General features: G+C 37.6%; 1 protein-coding gene across 1 annotated transcript in view; it reads right to left on the reverse strand.

Annotated features, from left to right (window-relative positions):
* Positions 1 to 240: 240 nt before the first annotated feature.
* cd109 (CD109 molecule) overlaps positions 241 to 24551 on the reverse strand; it is a 30980-nt gene continuing 6669 nt past the window's right edge. The window contains exons 12-33 of the mRNA XM_053614906.1: positions 24423 to 24521; positions 22710 to 22772; positions 22373 to 22549; positions 21649 to 21801; positions 20813 to 20896; positions 20656 to 20725; positions 19835 to 19937; positions 18746 to 18860; positions 17626 to 17739; positions 16067 to 16285; positions 15299 to 15440; positions 13322 to 13498; positions 11850 to 11931; positions 10348 to 10576; positions 9676 to 9847; positions 9067 to 9257; positions 7103 to 7255; positions 6949 to 7014; positions 3518 to 3651; positions 1401 to 1557; positions 544 to 646; positions 241 to 437 (exon numbers count right to left, since the gene is read on the reverse strand). Of these exons, the coding sequence (XP_053470881.1) occupies positions 241 to 437; positions 544 to 646; positions 1401 to 1557; positions 3518 to 3651; positions 6949 to 7014; positions 7103 to 7255; positions 9067 to 9257; positions 9676 to 9847; positions 10348 to 10576; positions 11850 to 11931; positions 13322 to 13498; positions 15299 to 15440; positions 16067 to 16285; positions 17626 to 17739; positions 18746 to 18860; positions 19835 to 19937; positions 20656 to 20725; positions 20813 to 20896; positions 21649 to 21801; positions 22373 to 22549; positions 22710 to 22772; positions 24423 to 24521 (3000 nt within the window). The remainder of the gene's footprint in view (positions 438 to 543; positions 647 to 1400; positions 1558 to 3517; positions 3652 to 6948; positions 7015 to 7102; positions 7256 to 9066; positions 9258 to 9675; positions 9848 to 10347; positions 10577 to 11849; positions 11932 to 13321; positions 13499 to 15298; positions 15441 to 16066; positions 16286 to 17625; positions 17740 to 18745; positions 18861 to 19834; positions 19938 to 20655; positions 20726 to 20812; positions 20897 to 21648; positions 21802 to 22372; positions 22550 to 22709; positions 22773 to 24422; positions 24522 to 24551) is intronic.

Here is a 24551-nt window from a genome sequence, read left to right on the forward strand (position 1 = left end):
AAATATGACGATAGCAATAACGTACTGTGTTTTGATGTTCTTCATGAATTATTTTTGCTATTAGAAGGCTTCATTTAAAAAATCAAAAGTTTACAGTTAATTTACATGGTTATCTTCAGCGACTACAGAAATTCTGCATCAAAGTACTCACTCAGTTCAAACTAACCTTATAACACAGTCCTGAATTGTTATTTCATTGTAGATATATAAATACAAAACGAGATTTCAGCCAGCTCTTATCTAGAAGCAGCGTGAGAAGGTGATGAGGAGCAGCAAAGCCAGGCTCTGAACCAAACCCTGGTGATAGTGTGAGGAAATGGTGGCATCAAACACTGAGATCACCAAATGTTCACACTGAGAGCAGTCTTCTCCACAGAAAGAACAAAACGACATGTCTCTTCTGGTCTCAGATGTGTATGTCCCCACCGCCCTCCTCCCTGCCAAGTGAAAGGAAATGTGAGGATGCAAAGAGATGCTACAGACACTCAAATCTAAGGTAAGCATACTAGTGCCAGTGGTTTTCTAAACGGAAAGAAATCTTACTTGGCTCATAGTAGTCATAAATAGTGACCACTGCATCATGAACACCAGTCACTTTAAACTCCAGTGTGGTTGGGACCTCAATACAGGTTTCAGCTTTGGTTACCTGAGGAGAGGGACAGAGGAAGGAGCTTGAATCTGCTGTACACAGTGAACATGAAGGGGAATTTTTTTTAGGTTTATTAAGTTGTTGAGGTGTTACGGCTAATCCATTCCAAAATTATTTAGAAGTTTTTTTTGTTTTTTCACAGAAAAGTGTGGAAAATCTATCTCTATTTACTTAGCTATACCATAGCACTGTTGAATTCTCAAATGTGATTACAAATATTATATATATATATATATATATATATATATATATATATATATATATATATATATATATATATATATATATATATATATATATAATGTGTGTGTATATATATGTATATATATATAATGTATATATATATGTATATGTATGTATGTATATGTGTGTGTGTGTGTGTGTGTATGTAACAGCACCACTGACAGTTGTGCAACGTGTAATTCAAAACAGAGGTTTATCTTCATTTTATGGCTATAATATACCCGGAGGAAAAACCTGCAGCATGGGGAGAACATACAAACTCTGCACCCACAGGGCCATGGTGGGAATTGAACCCCCAACCCTGGAGGTGTATGGTGAACATGCTAACCACTAAGCCACCGTGTGCCCGCTTTGCTGTAGATGTGAAGTAAAAAAATGAACCTGGCATTTAATTGCATTAACATCACATACGTCATTGTGTGGAGTCTTCAGATGGAGGTCAGTTATCAGTTCTTTAAGCAGTTACATACTATCTGAAAATGAAAACAAAATGCCATCAGAAGCTCACAGAGTCTAAGTACAGGATGACTTTTCCTGGGGACGTCTCCACTCTTCTAACCAGCTCGTTGATTGGAATGCCTCTTTGAGCCAAACTGAAGCCAGTGAGTAGACCAATGTCTAGAATTGCCATTCCTGTCTGATTCAGCTCCTGGTTCTCACACAGCCTGAAAATAATTGAAAAAAATGGACTTTGAAATGCACTTGAACATCTTAAAATGGTCTGTGATTTTTGTCCTTTAAAAAAATCTTAGTCTTACAATAAAAAGAATCCAGATGGAACTCGCAGAAGGCCAGAAACGCATTCTAGCTTTTCTTTTCTTTTTTTTTTCCAAGACCCATTTCCTTATTATTTTTCTATGTATTTTTTTATTTATTTATTTTTAGATGATCAAAGCTGTTTTCTAGAGATCACATAGTAAATTATTAGGCTTGTTGCTCGATGGAGATCATTTCAAAATGTAGCAGCATTTAAATGCTAACAGAGGGAAAACAGCTGTTAAAAAATCCTTGTTAGATGAAATATGTGAATGTTTCAGATTAAACCACAGCTATGCTAACTTTAACTCCATAACAAGGGTTCCTAAATTTGGGGTTGTAACCTCACGTTGGGTTTCTTTCATTTACAAATGGGCTCGTAAGAAAATCTCCCCTTTTGTTTTTTTTTTTGTTTTTTCCAATTTATTTTACAAATTATTATGAGAAATATCGCTCTAACTATGAAGTCAGATTTTATGTGCTACTATTTAAAATGACAAGTGTGCAAACTATTTTTAATTTTTTCACTCTCCTGATGCACTGTACCAAGTAGGAATTCAGCAATAGTTACGGACATGTTTCCCTGACCATCTACATCTGCTAAACAAACTACTAAACTATCTCAATTCACATACTTCTGTACTATGTTAGACTGTTTACAGTTAGTGTTTGAATTAAAAAAAAAAATCTCAAGTAGTCCTCAAACCTATAGAAAGGTTTGTGTACCAGTCTTCTGGATTTTCTAGAGTAGTAAATACTTTGAATGTAAAGTCAGCATTTTAGATTTGAGACACAGCTCATGACAATAATTAAGAAATTATTATTATTTTTTTTTGTTTGTTTGTTTGTTTTTTACAGAGCTTGTCAGTGTGTTTAAAGTCATAGAAAAGTTTGGGAACCCCTGCTCTATAGCTACTCCTTTAGTTTTACATATCACCCAATGGTCCTGAGGCGATCTCAGAATTAAAATGGTTCACAATAAACCATTTAGGAAAACATTTCTAATTTCAATGTAGGCAGAAAGAAAAAGAATCAAATTAAAGCAGTTGGTTTCTCTGGAATTGCTAAGGCATGGGTCTTGCTGATACTAAAAGAGTTCTCTGAAAGCCACTTTATCTATATGGCAAATTAAGGATTCTTTCATGATACAAATCTTAATTTCATAATTATATCACACACATCTGGAAAGAAAAAAAAACATTCACAGAAAACAAAGTGTGCCAGTATTCCAGTATGCCAACTTGCAAACAATGTAAGAGATTTTAAAATGGGTTAATACTGTATCACAATTCAGACCACCTTTTGTAGCTGTGTATATGAACTAAATCATTACCAGACCTGAAGACCTCATGGTCTTTGATACACGGTACTATGCAAATTCTTTCACTGGACAGTTTCACTGGCACGCTTCTCCACCTACGATACACTGTAGCTCTAACAACTTAAATGGCTCACAAGGCCAAGGTGTTTTCAAAGGTCAAAGTTCTTCTAAATATAGAGTGTGCAAAGTGAAAACTGTAAATGTGTCATTATAAAGAGCTGTGAAGTGTCAAATCTGACATCAATTGATTTGGTGTTCTTAGATACATTGTTGTGCAGTTTTATGAAGGGGAAAAAAAGAGTCAGCTGGTAGCTTGTTCTGAGCACACAAAGTGCTCAAGATTTCATCTTAAACCTGGTCTATCAGTTAATGTTACATACAAAATTTCCTCTTTAACATTTAATTTCATTTATTTTATATATATATATATAAGCCATTTTGATATATATATATATATATTATAAGCCATTTTGATAGAACCCTGTAAGTTTGAAGAACTTTGCACGTTTTTGAGAGACAACATTCAGGCATTTGTTGAGGTCTCTTACCGGAAACATATATAAATGTTCACACTGTACATGTCGTAGTCCATAACCTGTATGTGCAAGTCAAAGGCCTCACACGTGTCAGCACGACGTCTGCGTGACAGCTCTTGAGTCTCTACATTGTAGAATGTCGTAAGCTGTAGAGTCAGCGATGGAAAGAACAAACAAATTAACCATGAATAATTCCCTTGAAATCCAGAAATCTCTGAACATCATCTTGCAGCAAGCTGAGTATGTTAAATTAATCATTTCTTCTGACTAAATAAACAATTTCTTCTGACTTCTTTCCCACTGGAATTCTAGCCTACTGGTCAATGCTTCCATGTGTTTGGACTTTTTCCCTAAAAGCTAGTAAAGCAACTCAAGATGTTGTCATTATGTCATTGGAGAGACTTAACTGGAGTCATGGGTATTTATAGTTACTCATGGGTGTGAGTGAGATTCTGCACACAAACAGCATTGGAACATTTTTCCAGTTACACTCTTTTTTTTTTTTTTTTTTTTTTTTTTACTCTCGCAGTTCCAGTGAACACATTCTTACAGTGTATCACTCACTGCCGCTATTTTCAGGTGTAACACCTTGTAAACTGGATTCTCGGAGGCTTTGTCACAATCCCCAGAGGTGATCTCAAACTGCTTGAGCATGAAGTCATTCTGCCTTAAAGACACAACTGAAATTCCAGTGTCAAGGACACTCAAGTTCTCCACAGAAGATGCCAGCATAATCGATTGCATTATGGGAACATATGTGACTTTGATCTGTTAATGCTGGCAGAAACTAAAGTGGCAAAACAGGATAAAATCCATTAGTGCAAGGAACAAATATACAAAACAGTCTGAAATGGTCACAACACACCTTGAATTTGGGATTAGCAAACTTCCTGCTAATATATACTCAGCCAAAAAGAAACTTCCTCTCATATTCAACTGGTTTTATTTCCAGCAAATTTCTTAACATGTGTAAATGTTTGTATTAACATAAAAAACTTGAACAACTGAGACAAAAACTGAACAAGTTTCACAGACATTTGACGAACAGAAATGGAATAATGAGTCCCTGAACAAAGGGGGGGGGGGGGGGGGGGGGTCAATATTAAAAGTAACCCTCAGTATCTGGTGTCCTCCAGCTGCTTTAAGTACTACATTGCATCCTCATGGACTGCACCAGATGTGTCAGTTCTTGCTGTGAGATGTTACTCCACTCTTTGCAAGTTCTCGATCAAGTCTGGGGGAACACACGGTTACATGTAATATTCCACTGCAAGGACGATCAGCTGTAATTCCTGTCTCCATGTAGCACTGTCTTAGGCGTCTTTTACAGACATTGCAGTTTATTGCTCTGGTCACATCTGCAGTCCTCATGCCTCCCTGCAGCAGGACTATGGCATGTTCACGCAGGTGAGCAGGAACCCTAGAAATCTTTCTTCTGGTGTTTTTCAGAGACAGTAGAAAGGTCTCTTTAGTGTCCTAACTTATTGTAACTGTGACCTTAATTGCCTACCGCCTATAAACTGTTCGTGTCTTAAGGACTGTTCCACAGGTGTATGTGCAATTATTGTTTATGGTTCATTGAACAAGCATGAAAAACATTGGTTAAACCCTTTCCAATAAAGATCTATAAAGCTTATTTTGATTTTACAAAAATTATCTTTAAAATTATTGCCTGAAAAAGGGACGTTTCTTTTTTTGCTGAATATATTTTATTTTATATTTAAAATGCAATTGATATAATCTTGTAAAACCTTTTATAAGTGCAACAAATTTGATCAACTAGCCCTATAAGAACAAGTAGCTTGTACGGCTTGTACGGTCGATTTGGCACATACACAGATTAAAAATGTTATGCAGTTAGTGATGTAGTGAAGTTTTCTGCAAGGAGATGTTTATTTAGCATTTTGGAAGGAGTCTCAGTGGTCACTGTTTTGTAACAGTCAGGGGTAAAGAGGAGGACTTTCTGGTTTCTGATTTCTTGGTAGCATTTTCTGTTTTATTCACATCAAGAGAGACAAAAGAAAGGCTGGTGAGGGAACTAGGGACGTCACGAGAACTGATACTTCGGTACCAAGTCGGTACCAACGTTCTTAAAAAGTGACGGTACTTGTTTTTCTGGAGTAGCGTTAGAACCGATTCTAATGGAGGTACCGAGATTGCAATTCTTCCAGACCTAATGGGGGCAGCAAATACACGCAAGTGTTTTAGTCGGTCCACAAGTGGTGAAGAAGAACGCCTACAAGCACACAGGATAAACTACAGAAGATTAACTCCATCGTGACTCGTTGAGAGGAAATGTGGTATAGAATATGGAAATACTTCACATTCGAGGTGGATGGCAACAAACATAATTGATGCTCTGAAGCCAGTGTGCAACCGATGCTATCGTTCATTTCAATCAAAGCGAGGAAACACCTGGAATTTGGTGAAGCACTTGAAAGACGATCCTATATTATGTTTATTTGAGGCAGCTGGCAACCAGCCGTGTACCCGTGAAACCAGCTAACGTTATGCTCCATGTAATGTTTGCTATAGCCAGTTACTTGTTAACGACGCTAACACATTGCAGTGTTATAAACTACCTCCTAATGGGCCACCATGCATCGCCATTCAGCCCGTGTCCTGTCAGCTAAATGTAGCCTAATGTCACTAATAATTATTCAAATGTTCATGCTTTTAATAAATCTTTTTGGCCTGCCAAATCAGGCCAAAAAAAATATCAGTGAATTTAAACTATTGGTTGCATTCAGAGTATAATGTGTGTGTGTGTGTGTCTGTGTGCGTGTGCACGCGCATTTAGGAGTGCTGCACCTACACTGTAGCCTCCACTCATTGTCAGACAGTGTTTGATAACTAAAATCTATCTATCTCTCTCTCTCTCTCTCTCTCTCTATCTCTCTCTCTCTCTCTCTCTCTCTCTCTCTCTCAGGCAGAGGAGGATTTCCTCCAGGAGAGTTTTTAATTTAATTTTTTTAAAATTTGGTATCGACTATCATGTACTTTTGGTGGTATCCATGCCGACTACTAGATATTTGGTATCGTGACATCCCTAGAGGGAACAACTGTTTATAACTGCCAAAACATAAGTGATAACAGGACCTAACTAGTTTCATAGACATTCCACAACATTAAATGTTACTACAAATACATTTAATTTGTAATGTCTCATTTTTGAGCATTTTAGTGATTTAGAGGTAACAGGATTTCTACTTTGTGTCAGGCCATATTGCAGTACCCTGATGTTGAACAGCACACCCAAAGCATTATGATCATTTATACAATGAAACAACACACAATGTATAATTTTTTTTTTGTAAGTATACTTATGGTATAGTTTCTGTAGAGTCCATATGATATCATAATATCACAATATTTACATCAGAATTTACTTTTTTCTCTTTGCTTTTTTTTTTCCCCCAAAAAACTTAAAGGAGATACTGAACCTGGAACAGTGCAAATCCTCTTCCCACAGCTGATACTTGGAGCTGAAGATCCTTTTCAGCTTCAATCTGTTGAAATAAAATCTGAATAACTCTCCACATCATCACAGCATGTCTACAGAGTGTATAGTTTTGAGTGGTGTGTATAGATTGTAACCTTTTGGCTCTGGTAGAGCAGGTAGTTCGTTCGGTCTATGATGAACTTAGCCACTGAAGCCGTCTGTGTCGTCACTGTGATGTTGAGGTTGATCTGCTCTGTGCTGCTCAGTGAGGCAAAGGCCGATAGAGCCTGCAGAGCAATCACCGTGTCCTGAACACAGAAGAGCATACAGGCTAACAGTCATAAAAATGACCTGATTTCTCATTATACAGTTTATTAGGTACACCTCCCATTAATGTGCATTTTGCATTTATAGATTTGTAAAGTGAATAACTATGGACAGGCTATTATTAGTGTTAAATGCCTACCAAATACATATATCTGGCAAGTTCATAATGCTGATTGCCAGCTATATAATGCTGCATTCAAAGGAGGCCTGAGTACTACAGTATGTTTACAAAAAGATTTCACATGAATGGCCCACTCTCAACTCTTCAACAGTATTCTTTGTGCGGACAGCTCAGATGTGACACAACACTGATGTTTCCGGAGTCCATTAAAGTTTCATTAGTGGTCAGTGTTAAACCTGGCTTACACTGTACAATTTTTGGTAAGATTTAGACATGTTTTTTTTCTCTCCGATTTTCTCCCTAATTTATTCATGGCCCAAACATCAGGCAACTCTCACACAACACACAACAGCTATCAACCAGGGAGGGCAAAGGCTATTGTGTTCTTCCCCCGTGGTACGTGAAGCCCACCAACTGCATTTTTTCAAACTGCTGCACATCCAATATCAGGGGGTTGCATTACACACTCGGAGTAAAGCACTACCCCCTCCCCTCCTTTGCATGCATGAGCTCACTCTTACCCATGATTGGCTAGTGTCACTCTGATTGATAGGGGAGAGAGTGTATGCCATCCCTCTCTCCCCTAGAGCACAGCCAGTTTTGCTCTCTTGGGTTCCACGCCACTGATGACTGCGGCTTCAGCGCTATTCTTACCCCTTAAATGCTTGATTTAGACATGGTTTTGTTGTCTATTTTTTGGAATCATGGGGGGGGGGGGAATCCTGTGTGAATTTGATTAACGATCCAGGGGTTATTCCTATCTTACATCTAGTGTTCCCAAGACAGACTCCTGATCCACTGCAGCCATGATGTGAACATGACTTAATGGATGGTTCTGCATTTTGGCTTTTGCTTCATTATTTACAAATTGTGCCAATAACAAATTGTTCCAACTGAAATATGTTTAAAAAATGAATCAAATTCATTATGACTGCATACTAATTCATAATAAATAGTACAAAGCACTATAAACAGTTCAATTCAGCGGTCACTATTTTTCTTACAACTTTGTTCACAAAATCACTGTAATATTTCCTTTAAATTCAGGCTAGAATCATAATAGAACAGCACTTAATAAAAGCTGCAGTGAGTGAATGTAATAAAACAGAGATTCGACCCATAGCATTGCCAATTAAAATGAACCATGGAGGGGTAATGAAGTAATCAGAGCTTCAATAGCAGGACTCATTCTTATGTAAAGCTATATAACTGAAAGACAGCAATTTACTGAACCACAGGATGGTATATTTTATGTTTTTATTTTAAGTACACTTTTTTGTATTTGCAGCTATCTATACTAGACACCAGCTTCTCTTATTACTCCTGCAATGTATAATGCACTTACTTTTTAAATTTTACCATTAGTTTACTTGTTTAACCTAATATACAACATACTAGAGATTAGTCTCGCAAGCCAGAATTCCAGCTTCACTAGAGGGTCTAGTATGTGCATAAATAAATGCAGCTTAGAACTGCCTACAGCAAAACACAAGACTATCTCTGTTACTCACAACTTAATGCTTCATGCATAACTTTTTAAGTTTTAAAGGAAAGGTATTTGTGGAAAATTTTTACTGCAGTGAATTAACTGATCGACACAGAGGCCACACCACCTTCACTGACAGAGAGAGAGAGAGAGAGAGAGAGAGAGAGAGAGAGAGAGTTAGTTGCCTGCGTGGAGCCGTATCCACCGAGGTGGTTCCTCTGCTTGCTGAGCCACTTCATGAGGGTGAGGGCGTGTTCCACCCTGCCCAGCATGTACAGAGAAAGCAGAGCATAGGACGCCATCTCGATATCAGCTGAGCGCGGCTGCCACGATTCTGACACGTCACTTCCTCCGGTGCTCCACATAGGAACGCCATCTAAACAAAGAGTTGATAAACAGAGCCCAGGTGCCTTCTTTGAGTTTTGTAGAATACGTTGCCCTAAACCCCTGCATCACATCTGCCAGTTTTATAACCCAAAACACAGCAAGACAGCTGGGTAAAGAAAGTTAACCAGCATATGTTTTTCATTTCAGTTAAAGCAAAACAGAGTTCAGCACAAGTTACGTACACATTATATCAAAGTTTAAAAAAAACTTTTTTTTAAAGTTTAAAAAAAATTATTTTTCCAGCGCAGTCATACATAATGTGTAGTTGACTTTAGAATTGGCTTTATCTAGTCATAAAAAACGACTGCTTTTCTTTATTGTCTTTCTCACTGTTTTTTCCACCACCCGGACCAGTGGGTGCACCGTAGCAATACATATGTTTGTTTGTTTTTTAGGATTTTACCCACCATGCATCTGGGCTCTGTTCATCAGCTCAGTGAGAGCGGTGTCGGCTGATGGACTTTTAGCTAGAGACAGTGCGTAAGTCACCAGACACAGGCTGTAGTTACTGGAGATGCCTTGGCTCAGTTTGGAGGTCAGATAGCTCATGGCATCAGATACCTCACTGCCATAGATATGCTAAGAATAAAAACATGGTGATTAATGGAATATTTTCCTCCACAGTGTATTAGAGGTTCTAAAAACTTTTTTGCATACAGGGACCCCTTTAACTGTAAAATTGGATTATAATCCATCTAGACACATTGTGTAAATGTGTACAATAATATCTTGATTATTTATTGAAGCTGGAGAGCTTTTGTTCTTGAGCTTTCCATCATCCAAGTTGGCTTTATTTGTTGGCATACTTGATGTTTCAATTATTGAGGTTTAGATTAAGCCAATTTAATTCAAGTTAAACATGATGATGGTGATGATAATCATTATTATTATTATTACCTTATAAAACATTGTGAAACATAGCCTAGGGGTCCATGATTTTTTAATTTGTTATAATAAAATCAATGTATTTTACTGACTGTTAAATATAAAAAACTATGAAACAGCACTGAGTATAGACTGCTACATGGACAATTTTCCCACTTTGTCTAGAAGGGTCCAACCCAACCCAGTGTACTTACCTTATACTCCACGTCCTCGAGAAGAGCCAGGAGGACGTAAGCAGTGAGGGACACTGGGCTGTCCAATCCTCCTTGCAGCTCTGTGTGTATAACCCGTCCAGGCTCTGCAAAGGAACCATCAGCCCTCTGCTGGGCCCGCAGCCAGTTCGTCGTCCTGAGCAGGATCGCTGTGTCGATGAAGATGAACTGCTGAGCCTGGAGGAAACACCTCAACACAAATGCTGATAACCTAGCAGCAGAAGAAAGGAAAATAACAGCATGTAGTACACTCACCATCTACTTTAATAGGAACGCCTTTTATATAAATGCATAAAATCATGCTGGACAGTTGAAGACGAAAAAAAAAAAATAATTTTTTTTTTTTTTCTAATCTTCAACTGTCCAGTTTGGGTGAATCTATGCCTGTGATAGCTTAGAATTCCTGTTATTGCATGACAGGAGTGGAACCTGATGTGGTCATCTGTTGTTGTAGCCCATCCACCTTAAGTATTGTGCATGCTGAGATGTTTTTCTGCTCACCAATGTTGTAAAGCGTGATTATTTGAGTTACTGTATCCTTCCTGGCAGCTCGAACCAATCTGGCCATTTTTCACTGACCTTTCTTATCAACAAGGCGTTTCTACCCACAGAACTGTCGCTCACTCAATGTTTTTTTTGTTTTTCACATCACTCTGTGTAAACTCTAGAAAATGTTTTGCGTGAAAGTCCCAGTAAATCAGCAGTTTCTGAAATACTCAAACAAGCCCATCTGCCACCAACAACCGTCACACAATTAAAGTCACATTTCACAGAGATCACACTTTTTCCCGATTCTGTTTTTTGATGTGAACATTAACTGAAGCTCTTGACCTGTATCTGAATGATTTTATGCATTGTGCTGCTGCCAGATGATTGGCTGATTGGATAACTGCATAAATGAGCAGGTGTACAGGTGTTTCTATTAGTGGACGGTGAGTGTATATTTGATTCATTTGATAATTATTGTTTGAGAACAGCATATTATCAAAATGCAAGACAGTTTGAGTTTGCAAACTTCTGATAAGAAAATGATAATGTAGCTGAACATCTCTTACAAATAGTGTTAACAGTTGTCGTTGTTTGAGGAGTAGCACCAAAGTTAGCACACTTCTCTAGCCGTGTTTCTAATTTCAACTTAATCCTTATCCACAACTCACTGCAAAGACTATTATGAGTGTTCTGTATCATCCTAGACACCTGTGCTCCACCGGTTTTTGTGCCACCATCTTTTCAGACGTATTATTATAAACTGACAAAACTCTAGTAGACTGAAGTGAGTCCAGTGATGTGAAGTGTAGTGAATTGAGTGTTTTGTCTTTGTATTTTTGGGGTGTTTTGACTTTATAGCAATTAAAGATGAGATTTTGTTTTAATACAAACTTCTATTAAACTCATACTAAATATAAATAAATAATTCTTTTCTGTTCCCTGGGCTACAATTTTTATACCCAAGTGTGATTAGAGGTAAATGAATGGCTTCTCACCACGTACTGCCGGAAGGGTCACTGTCTCCAAAAGCGCTGAAAGAGCCATCCATCCTCTGATACGACAACTCACGCTCATAACCTATGCATAGACAGACAGAAATGCTCATTACCCATTCACTGTCAGAAAATTTGTATTCATAACCTATTCATGCACAAACACTTCAAGTACAAAACACCCTTGTGTAACATACAAGCTCCTGTGTAAACAGATTTGCATGCTGATTGTCCAGCCACTGCAGGCTACAGTACCACTTAGGATAAATAAAATTCTTGACAGATTCTTCAGTCAGATTATAACCGAGTAGCGTCAAGTTGCTCGCAAAAAAGGGGTCTATTGCATGCATAGTGCTAGCAGAAGAGTTATATAACAATATATAATCAGCTTATTTTACCAGTTTTGTGACTGGTTCCACATATCCACCTGCTTCTGATTCTGTAAAGGCCATGTGGATGCTAATTAGTCTGCCTACTAATCTGCAAAAGCTGATGTGTGTGGTGCAGCAGGTGGATGGATTGAAAACTATTTGGGGTGTTTCTTTAAATATAAATAGCAAATAAAAACGTCTGGGTTTCGCATGCAACCCTGCTCCCTGAGAAGGGAACAAGACGTTGCGTTAGCATAAGGCTATGGAGAGCGCCCTCATAGTGTTATGCTAACGCAACGATGAGTTCCAGTTGAAAGCGACCTTTAGTTTTGCAAAACTCAACATTGAGTAGTGTTTTTTCTTTCCAGTTGTTGAATGAGAGAAGAATAAAACACTGATGACTTGTAGCCTACTGAGCTTATTTGTCCACCAGGCAACTATTAATTAAAAAAAAAAAAAAAGAAATGATATGAAAAAAATTAATAAATAAACTTGTAACTGGAATGTAATGCTACATTCTTATGAAACTAAACCAAAATACATTGGTAAATATTTCAACACATGAAGTGTCTTTGTTTTTATTACAGTTTGATCACTGATACTGCTACAAACCAAACATGAGACAGAACAGCAATCAAATCAAAGGAAAGATATTAATGTAAATTTAAACGAGTGTTTCATTACAGGCAGACACAGTTGTAGGGTAAAGACATTAAGCCCATAGATAAAAGACTCATACAGTGCTAACATTAACTGTAAAACAAAATGTGTGCCTAAAGTGCCTACTTAGAATGATGGATAGAAGATTTTGGCCCTGATTAGATTAGATCTAGATTTCACCAAAAATAGTCATTTATAAGATTTTTCAATTCACTAAACATTTAATAACAAACATTGCTCCAATTCATTATTCCTGTTTCCTTGGTTTGGATTGGATTTTCCCATTTTAGATAATATATAAACATGCATTTAAACATGCATGCTGTAATAGGATGTTCAAAATCCTTTGATTTTCTCACTCACTCACTCTCAGTACCACTTTCTCCTTTATACTGTAGTGTTTGAATACAATATTGAACTGCAAATTACAGTAAATGAAAATACCTTGTGTCATGTAGCTCAGAGCTTTAGTACGTGTTTCCTCATCAGTGTGGCCCAAGCTGCTCAGATACTGCAGCACGTAAACATTCGGTGCAAAGTGGATCATGTTCTGCTCACCACAGCCATACGGCATCTGAATCAGAGAGTCCAGACCGCTGATGGATGGCCCCAAAATGTCACCTTTTACACACACACACACACACACACACACACACAGAGTGCATAGTGAAATATATATGTCGAACAAATTTAAACTCCTAAAAAGTCTAAAACAATCTACTTTTTTGTTTGTATATTTACAATCAGCAACACCTACAACAGAAACATGTTCAGAAGGTTATGAGCGTTGCATTGTGTCAGAAGGACAGACATTTCACAGCATCACCTGCCGAGGGCCAGAAACACCCTCACACAGCTGCTAGCCCTAAAAAAATATATAGATAAATAAATAAATAAATAAAAACCCTCACTAGACTGAAGAAGAGCTAAAAAATAAATAAATAAATAAATAAATAAAAACACCCTACTGCCCTCTGTGCCTCAAAATATTATTAGCCACATAATCTGAGTTAACAGACTTACATTCCTCACTCTCAATACTACATACCACTTTAGTTACTGATTAATTCATATTATTTACTGAACAATAAACTTTTATAGGAATCATAAAAGCCAGAACTATAAGGGGTTAAAAAGCATCAGCACTATGTAAAGTGTTGGCAAGGGGGCCCTTCAAGGTCTCTGATTATCAGTAAAGCTGGGTTATACTTGAAACTTGACCACAGCTCCTCTTCATATAGTGAAATTTTGATATTTTCTACCATCACATGTGATTTCTTTAAGACTATTTGGAAAGCACTGCCTACCAAAAAAAAAGTGCTGGTGGACAGCACTCCACTGATGTACAGTTTCACTGGGATTCTATGACAGATTCAAGTACACAGTGATTTAATGGGAGCAAAGATTAATGCTCATTGTAAACATGCTTTTAATACCCAGCTGCATGGCTTCACAGAGAGGGAATGGGGTGTGTGGGATGTTTGGTTTTGCATTAAAATAAAATATCTATACATATTCTTCACTTGTCCCACTTGGACACACGGCTTCCCAATATGACGACTGGAAGATCTCTCAAAGTGGTGGAAATGGTAATGGGCATGACTGACATATTATAACTGATATGAGATATGATAACTGAAACATATCAGTGCCAGTCAGATTCATAGCAGTATATATATATATATATATATATATATATATATATATATATATATATATATATATATATATATATATATATATATATTTGTGAAAACTACAGAATTTCCTGAACTGGAAAAATGTTATCTTTTAAATGCATCTCAATCACAAGTAATGTTCTAGCATTTTAAAGCCAAAATGAAAGAAAATTGCAGTGCAGCAGCATCATTGCCATTTTAACAGCCGTTATCTCACCACAAACAGGACTGATTATGTTCATTTTGCTATGGCACACAGCTGTCCAACAACATGATCAAAATATGACATTCACTGTGTGAGGAAATTCTGCAATTTTTAGATGTTTTTAGATGGACTGACTATCACTGCATTTATTAAACTGCCTACAATTACCCAAATGCACCTTTTGCAGGAAGGTAATCTAAGCAAGATTAAAAGTAAATCAAAAATGGTAACCTTGCTTTGGTAAAATATGTTGATGGTTTAAAAGTTAGACAAAAAAAAAGCCAATTTTGGCAGCAACTCTATTGCTCTGTTTCATCTTGCTCTCAGCTGCAAGCAACAAAAAAAAGATAGATAAATAAATAAAATGCAAAACAAAAATTGAAAACAAAGGCCAATTTACGAATTTTTGCTTCACACTCACTCAACCTCTGGTGTGCACTTTTATTTTGTATGTAAACTGTTTTTGAGTTTGCCAGTAAAATCACAACAAGGATGAGCACCTCATCAGGAAGAACAGAGTTCATGGAGCCGACATACCGACCGCAGTGACCTGGGCTCTCAGACTGCCTGGAACAGCTGCTGAAGGGAAATGAAACTCCACTTCTCTGAATAGAGATGTCTTCATTGGGTCGAACTCCAGAAAGAGTGTCTGAGTGAACGACTGCTCGCTCCCCTCTGGCTGAAAACACACAAGCATAAACAATTCCATTAAGCCTTTACCAAGCTTGTGTTCATCGCACAGACTGCTTTGGTTTGTACGCATACCAAGAGATTTAGATATGCAGTAAATCTTTATGGTGAGGCTTCAGACCGGTTTCATGTGGCTAGATACAAAGCCTGCAAGTTTATTGAAGAGACATGCGAAACCCAGGGAGAATAAAGTGAAGAACTTTTCTTCATTTGCAAATTGAATAACATGTTTTTTTTCACAGCATATCAGAGAGATCCTGCATATTTATTTAGATTCATTTACTATAGTACTATATGTTGGAGATTATACTGTAATATACAAGTATATTTTCCATTTCTGTTTTTCTTTGTAGATCATCTGGGTCTATAGTTGGATCCATAGTTCCATAGTTCCATAGTTTATGATTTCTATTATTTTGCGTATTCTTCTACAAATCATCTGGGCAGAGCAAGGTAATCAGATGATAGTAAGTGATCCTGGTATGATTTCAAATGAAAAGTGTGTCACTGAACAGCTAATGTTAGCTAGCTAGCTAGCCGTTTAGTTTTGTTTGTTTTTTTTAACTGTGAGTGACCAATATACATTGATTACAAATGATTGTAGAGGGGAGTCACCTTAACCAAGATTGTCTGAGAGACCGAATCTGAGGTGTAGAGGCTCATAGCTTTGACAGAGATGGGCATCTGACCGAGCTGGGTGGCTGTGATGGCGAACAACACCATGGTGCTCTTCTGCCTCCATACGGACACATGACGCGTGGCTGCTAAAAGAGACTCATCACCAGCTGAGGTCACAAACTCAAACATACTGCTCTCATTCACTGTCACAAGTACCTGAAAAAAGGGGGAAACATGGAGAAATAGACAAAGAGATAATATAATAAAAGACATAAGAATATGCGTTTCATCTACCATTTTTCATAAGGCTATGATGTAACGCTGCATTTGACTCGAGCTGTTCAACTCGACCTCCAACTAGGACAAACTACAGAAATGCACCCTTAACTTGGAATACCCACTCAGTAGGTCTCCTCAATCCCAAGGTCAAGATATTACATCAAGTCAACATGGCCGCTCACATCGTCTACATTAACAATAAAACATCTGTTCAACAATACTGTCAACAATAAAATATGACTTCATTACTTTAAATGATTTTATAGTAGTATTTACTTTAGCGCAGTCAACATAGACACATTAGTTAGTTAAATCTATAACACTGATGATACAGTTTGTTGCTTTGGGAAAGTAAATACAACATAAAACCATAATGTTACCTGGCTGACTTGTTGCTAACGCCTTCATAAAAGGCACCATTTTTTTTTCAGCTTGAATGTGCAGTGATTGAAAATTACTTCCACGTTCAGACTTTCTACAACAGAGTTAATCAAACGTAGCATAAGATTTAAGGAGGGACCTGAGAGGATACAAAACTGCTTTTAGGATATGAAAGACACTGGAAGCTGTTATGAAGACAAAGGATGGACATACAGCCCTTAGAAAGCATATCACATTGAGAAAAGGAGATGCAAACATTCAAGTTTTTATTTTCACAAACAATATCTTAGCATAACCTAGTTGATCATTTTTGCTACTTAGGGTTGGGGTTAGGGGTTAGTTTTAGGGTTAAAGTTCTAGGGTTAGGGCTTGAGGTTAAGGTTATGACATCAGCTCTGACAATAGTTTATCTGCAAGGTTTATATTAATGTACTCATTCAGATACATTATCCTTTCTATAGTAACAACACACAGGGACTTGTATGGAGGATGATCCACATAAATGGATTAAAATGTGTAATTGCTGTGGTATGAGAGGAATAAAACAATTCAGGACATGCTGTAATGAGAAAATACAGCAATTTAAGAAAATAAATCAATTTATTTGGGTGGTAACAGGAACTCCATTGTTACCACTGTTACTGTTTTATTCCTTACACAATTAGCATGTTATATTAATGCTGGACACAACAGGCAGGTTATTTATTTCTTAACCTTTGTACAACCAGGTAGAAAAAAAAAATACAGAAAGCTCAGAAAAAGTATGTTTCACCAGCCTGGACCACAAGTTCTTTGCGAATTGAGTGAATTCATATGAATTGATAATCATAAAACCCAGCCACAGTGATATATTACAGTGATATTTCTTTGGCTGATGAGGAAGAGAGAAAGCCCACCTCCAGGTCCAGATCCATGTAGTTGAAAAGGCTGACCTCCAGCAGCAGCAGCTCACCTCGGACAAGATACGGCGGGAGATTCAACGACACAAAGAAGTCTTTAGATACACGCAGCTGTGAGAGAGAATTAGGTCAAGTACAATCACATTCAAAATTGCCAAAAGTTACACAAACGGATGTAGAGTGGCATCCAAATAATAGACGCTAAGAACAAGACAGCGACTGCACTTATATTTTATAATTTGATGATAATGCTGTTTATAAACTCTATTAAGGGTGTAAATAAATGTCAATCTTTTGAAAGTGTGAATTTAAAATGTTTCCAATCATCAGAATAAGAACAGTTATGAGTGGTTTGTCAATGTGCAGATTAGGAAATCTAGAAAATACATATTTTTGTCCAAGTTGCAATAATTGTAAATAGAAAATAATAGAATTTAGACATTTATGATGAACAGTGATCAAGGAATTCATGATGCACTATATGACCATTTATAACAATGACTGCAGTGAATTAAAAACATTTATTATAATGTATATTATTTACATATCCATCTATCTCTCTCTCATGAGAGAGAGAGAGAGAGAGAGAGAGAGAGAGAGAGAGAGAGAGATTATATACATTTAATATTCACATCAAACAGTAGAATAGGGGAAAAAATATGATTCCAGTGACTTTGAGGCATGGTTGTTACTGCTAAACCGAAACTAGACAAAGATTAGAAAATGTTTTTCAAACTTTTGTCCAGTTTCGGTGAGCCTTTGCCCAGTGTAACAGCAGATTCTTGGCTGACAGGAGTAAAACCCAATCTGATTTTCTGCTTTTGCAGCTCATCCACCTCAAGGGTCGTTGTGTCAAGCTTTCTGAGACCGTGGTTGTTTGAATTACTGTACCTGGCAGCTTGAACCAATCTGGCCATTCTCACCTGACCCTTCTCATCAACAAAGGGTTTCTTCTTGCTGAACTGCTGCTTACTGGATGCTTTTTCTTTTTGTACCATTCTGTGTAAACTCTAGGAAATCAGCAGTTTCTAGCAACCATCCTATATTCAAAGTCACTGAATTTACACTTACAGTTACAAGTAACTGTAAAATGAATGAGATTATATCAGCGCATTACCTCTGCAGGAGGGCTGAGCCCCAAACCCAGATTTTCTGATATCACAAAGGCTGTGGCCACCCAAGAGGTCATGCTGTCTGGTACAGTGAATGTGAAAGCTGCTGTTGTAGATTCACTGGAACACAAAATACACTATGTTGTGATCTGTGTATATGTGTATTTTTAAGTGCATTTAAAACATGACTTAATTTTTTCTTGTTGTACTATCACCTCTCTAACAGCACTTGGTGAAAAATCGCATACATTTCAAATGTGATTATGCAATTGCACATCTACAAACATGACATCATGTGAACAATATTGGAGTATTTGGCAAAATAAACTAATCATGTGAGGAAAATGATGTCTGATATGAAAATGAAAGCAGGTGTCCTGAAGTGAAAACGGACATTTTAAATAAATTTCTCATGAAAATATTCAATTTACATGTGAAAATAGCTAGTTACAGTCATGTAGCCTGTATTTCCTTTAATAAGAATGCAATAAAGCGAATATAAGATTCTTAAGCCTATTTCAAGTCATTTTTCCTCACTAAAATAATTGAAATAATCTTGATCTATTGGCAGATAAGTTGGCAAATTTTTAGCATTTATTTCTAGGAAGAAGCAAAATTATCTGGCAAAAGAATAAGAAAATTTGAAGTTTTAAATTAATTTTTAAAAAAGAGATAGAAAAAGGTTTAATAATCTTATATTTGGTTTAATGTAGTCATCTAATATAAAATACCACATACATTTGACAATATTCAAGATATTTTCACTTGGTAATATGACATTGTGTGCAGTAAAAGAACATGCATGCATACAATGAATTCAAATCGAAAGAGATGGTTCATTTCATCTCTGTCCAGTATTTTTTGTTGCTAAGGAAACTCATTGCAATGAGACAAATGAGACAAAAGTACAACACAGTACTTCACCATCGCTTCGTTCCTAAAATGCATCAATTGTTTGTAATGTCACAACACAGGTTGAAATGTTAATGTTAGACAAAAAGCTCAAAAGGACAGGAATGCTAGACAGAGAGACTCAGTGATCCCGAGTGAGAATTTGAAAGGAACGGGAAGACAAGAACATTTCATTCTTCTACCCCATGGTGGTGTCGAGCCACAGCCAGGTCTCAGGGAAATTCCTACGCTGACGAGGTTCCGGGTCTACTTGCTCTGAAGTCAGCGGCATTGGAAATCCCTCTCCTAGTGTGGAAGATATCAGGGTCAGGTCAATTATCAAATATTTCTCCTGACAGGTATACTCTGTTTTTAAATTTCTAAACTGACTCTTCACATGTTTGTTGTTAGATTTGTGTGAATTACTATCTAGAAATGATTTGAGTTATTCTGTCTTGAAGGCTCTCCATTTGTAAACAATCCTTCTGAGTGTAGAATGGTGAATTTCAAATGGTTTGGAGATGGCCTTATAACCCTTCCTGTGTTGATGAATGGTAACAATTGCTGATGACCTTTCTTCTTGGCATGATGTAGACACACTTGAGTGCTCCAGAATTCCAAACTGAAAAAAAGTTTGGCTTTTATAGAGGTAGTCGCACTTCCTGATGACGTTTCATTAGTAACACATGGCTGCTAATTACTCTCTTAATGATTCTGGAAATAGGAAGGGTGTACTTATTTTTTTCCCCACCTTGGTTTACTTTGACTACATGGTGAAATCTATTTTTTCTGTGTTTTTTTTTGTTTTGTTTTGTTTTTTTAAGTTGCTGATTCATGTTTGATTAATAAAATCAAACTCTATTAAGAACACTGTCCTCTAGGCCTACTGGCAGCATTGTCCTTCAACAAATTCCATTCAAGGCTGACCATTGTCTTTCATTTTTTATGTGTAGATTCTGTATGATTTTGTCTCATGCATTTTATTACTGAAATCATTAGATTTCATCACAATTACTAGACTTACGAAAATCAGGCCTGGTGTAGCTGTTTTCTGCGTTTAGGCTTGCGTCAGTGAGGACTGTGATGCCACTCACCTAGAGAGGAAAAGCCACACTGCAAGCTCACTTCAAAAATAATGAAAATGTGAGTTACAACCATGAGACTTCATAAGGTTTTGCTACCATGAACACAGAATATGGGTTGCTAATTTCCATTCCATGCATCAGAGTCTCATCCGTAGTGTAAGTCGCCAGTTCCTCCATCACCTGGAAGAGAGACAAGGCCATTCAAATAATCTGTGCTAGTAGATTCAAATCATGATGTGAAACAAGTTGGTATAAATGGGCTAACAGGGCAAGAAAAATACACAATTGTCATTCAATTAGAAGCGAAGCTGGGCTGACTGTAGATTCATGCAGCTCTATTTTTCTTTCAGTGTTTTTTTTTTTCACTGGCACAGCCATAACGTAATCAGCAACAATTTAGAGGGGCACGTGAAATACAGTCAGGGGTGTAATGAAATTTAGTCCATCATCCTTGTAACCAAAATACCACTGGCGTTTGGAGGAGAAACTGAGCGTAAATAGACTCAGCACATATTGTTCAATCAAAGTACAATAATACAGAGAAAGACAGACGACAGAACTTCTCTGTTTTTATAATGTTTGGTCTTCAATGGGAAACATGGCGTGAGTATTACAGACTTGAAAAACAGACCTGTGAAAAGTGAAACACTAAACTGAGACATGGGTGCATGCTGGGCATTGGGTTACATAGGAGTTATTGTGGATTTGATCTATTATTACAAAGACAATGTGAGAACATAAAACAAAATTGAAGCCAGAGAATGGGATCACCCCATGGGTGTGGATTTACTGTTGTCCTCACAAGAGGATAATATCCCGAATAAGGTAAAGCAATAATTCTGAGAAAACACCCACTACCATTGTCTTTGCAATGGATCACCTTCGGTGTCATGTACAGTGAATGTGTATTCAGTATCATGTGAATGCAGTACCCTCTTTTCTGTGAAATCGTTGCTTCGGTCTGAGTCCTGGCTCGCTTTGTCTACTACCAGGATTCCCACCAGTGATCTGGGCTCAGCTACAGAGATGGACAGAGACACATTCTCCGCTGGCTCTGCTTGTTCTTTTGCCCAACTTACAAACACCTGCAGTCAAAAGTGCTTATTAATTCTCAACTATCAGTGTGAACATCAAAACAAGTGTAATAGAACAGAAATCAGGCTTTATGGGCAAAGATTGCTACTTTAACTCCATTGACTTTCTGGTCAACCAACTTACAAAGCATCTTGATATCTCCAAACTCCTGCTTGCTCTGCCTCGCTTACTCACTGCAGGTATTGTAGCACATTGATGCAAGATACTATCATGCAGTCTAAATGGTGAATTTTTCTGTTAGGAGATTTCTTTTTTAGCATTTAGCATTTTTTGGAAGGAGTCTCCAGTGCCATTGCTCTGAAACATTCAGAGGTAAAGCTGCAATTTCACGTTTTCTGATACAGAAGCTATAACAGCACATTGTTTTATTCCCCTTATACCACTGCTATTTGCCAGCCATTATTATTAAAAGGTTGTTTCTGATACTGGAAACTCCTTCCAAAAAATATTTCCAAAATATAAGAAAACGTCACTGCATTTGTTCATCTGTTTGATATTAATATTAGATTATGTGGAGCATCTTCTGTACAAGTTCTTGTGAACGAAAATGTATGAATTTACATTGTTACGCAGGATTTTTGTGAAGGAAACATCCAAAACATCATTGATGATCTCTCCATCAGGGCGGATGCAGTACACCAGCACTTTCGCCAGGGGAACCCACGATGCATCGGGAGACAGGGAGAAGTACGAGGAAGCCAAAGTCCCAGCAACCACCACCTGGCCTCGTGATATTACCTACACGCACACATAAATACATACACACACATACATAAATACACACACATAAAACCTATGTTGCTTACTGTATTTAGAAGGCAAAATAAAAACCATTCTGTCTACTGACAATTTGGATTTTATTTAACTGAAGCATATTTTCTCCTGAAATAAATCTTACCATGTAGTGGAATTCAGTTAAGGGGAAATTACTGTCCACGGTCATGTAGAAGGATTGCCCAATCTGAAAATGTCACAGAAAACGTTATCCTGTATCTCACACAAATTGCAGTCCAGGATTATTTTTCACCCATCTAGAGAATGGACCAGTGATTGCATAAGCACAACATTATTCTAAATGATTAACATTTCTGAATTAGAAAAGATCCTCTAACCCTCTGATCATTCTCAATATATTTTTAACAACCTTTCCCCCTCTGCTTTAATTACACACTGGCTTGTACACATGTAAAATGCTTTGTCATCCAGCACCATCAGCTTTCAACACTAAAGACAGAAATAGTTTTTTTGTTGTTGTTGTTGTTGTTGACCTACACAAATAAGGTAATGGGTACAAAAAAGAAAAGCAAAAACACTGTTACCCATTAACATCCATCCAGCCATTTTCTATACCGCATACCATACAGGGTTGTGGGGAACCTGGAGCCTATCCCAGGGAGCATGGGGCACAAGGCGGGAGATACCCTGGACAGGGTGCCAATCCATCTCAGGGCACAATCACATACACACACCCATTCAAACACTATGGACATTTTGGACATGCCAATCAAATCATACATGTCTTTTGACTGGGGGAGGGAACTGGAGTCCCCGGAGGAAACCCTGGAGGTGTGAGGCAAACGTGCTAACCACTAAGCCACCGTGCCCCCTACCATTAACATTTTTACCCCCCCCCCCCCCCCCCCAAAAAAAAAAAAAACAAGTTGAAAAAACAAACAAACAAACAAAAATAATATTAAGCCATTCCTGAGAGCAACCCAAAAAATGCAGCAAATGAACTTCACCAACAATTTGATTCATCACTTGGGAACCACTTACTGCTGCTGAGGATGGCCCCATATCAATATCAATCTTTTTTTGCCAATGGCCTGGCTAGTGGAACAGGGCCAAGATACTTTATCCCAAAACTGGGTTTCCTTCAGCAGGAGGCTAAAATCCTGGCTGTAAGTCTCTCAAGTGGTGCAACATCCCATAGTCAAGAGATAGCTAGTTCAAATCTCAATGATAGCACACACATCGGTGGCTAGAAGCTAAGGGAGCAAAATATGGGTGGCAGGGATAAGATACTCTCACTCCCCTGTCCATCACAGCAACACTAGCCAGTAGTGGGCGTATGTGTTTGTGGAAGAGGGAAAATAGCCAAATGTGTTTTGATGCTTTGTGTTGCAGCAGTTCAAAAAATATGCAGCGACTGACTCCACATATCTCAAAGGAAGCAGGTGTTAGTCCTCACTCTCCCCACCTGGAAGCTGACATATGAGAGGAAAGAGCTGGCGTGACCAAAATTAGGGAGAGAAAGGGGGGAAATGGCTGTATATTTATATTCCAACAAGATGTTGACCCCAGACCCACAAAATCAGGACACTAAATCAAAGTTTTTAAATGATATCTGAGTTTCAACCCCACTAAATACCTGTGGTATGATTTGAAAAGGTCAGTCCATGTGTGAAAACTGAAGAAATGTTAAAGGAGCAACTGTATAAAGGTGTTTGATCATTGTTATGAAGGATGCCAGGAATTCTGACGGTTTGGTCAAGCTTACAATCTTAAAATGACAAAATACTTTTAGCATATTGACAGCACTTGCAGGACAAACTGTTAATCATAAAAATATATAATGCGTGAGAAAAACATGAATGAGAATCAGCCTTACCTGTGCAGAATCTGTGCTTCTTAGCTGTATGTAAGATCTAGAAGGAGAGGAGTATCTTCTGTACAGCTCCAGACGCTTATGAATGTCTTCATATCGGGCCTAAAGCATACAGCAGATGGCAGCATGGCA

Source organism: Ictalurus furcatus, chromosome 25 (genome assembly GCF_023375685.1).
Source record: "Ictalurus furcatus strain D&B chromosome 25, Billie_1.0, whole genome shotgun sequence".
NCBI lineage: Eukaryota > Metazoa > Chordata > Actinopteri > Siluriformes > Ictaluridae > Ictalurus > Ictalurus furcatus.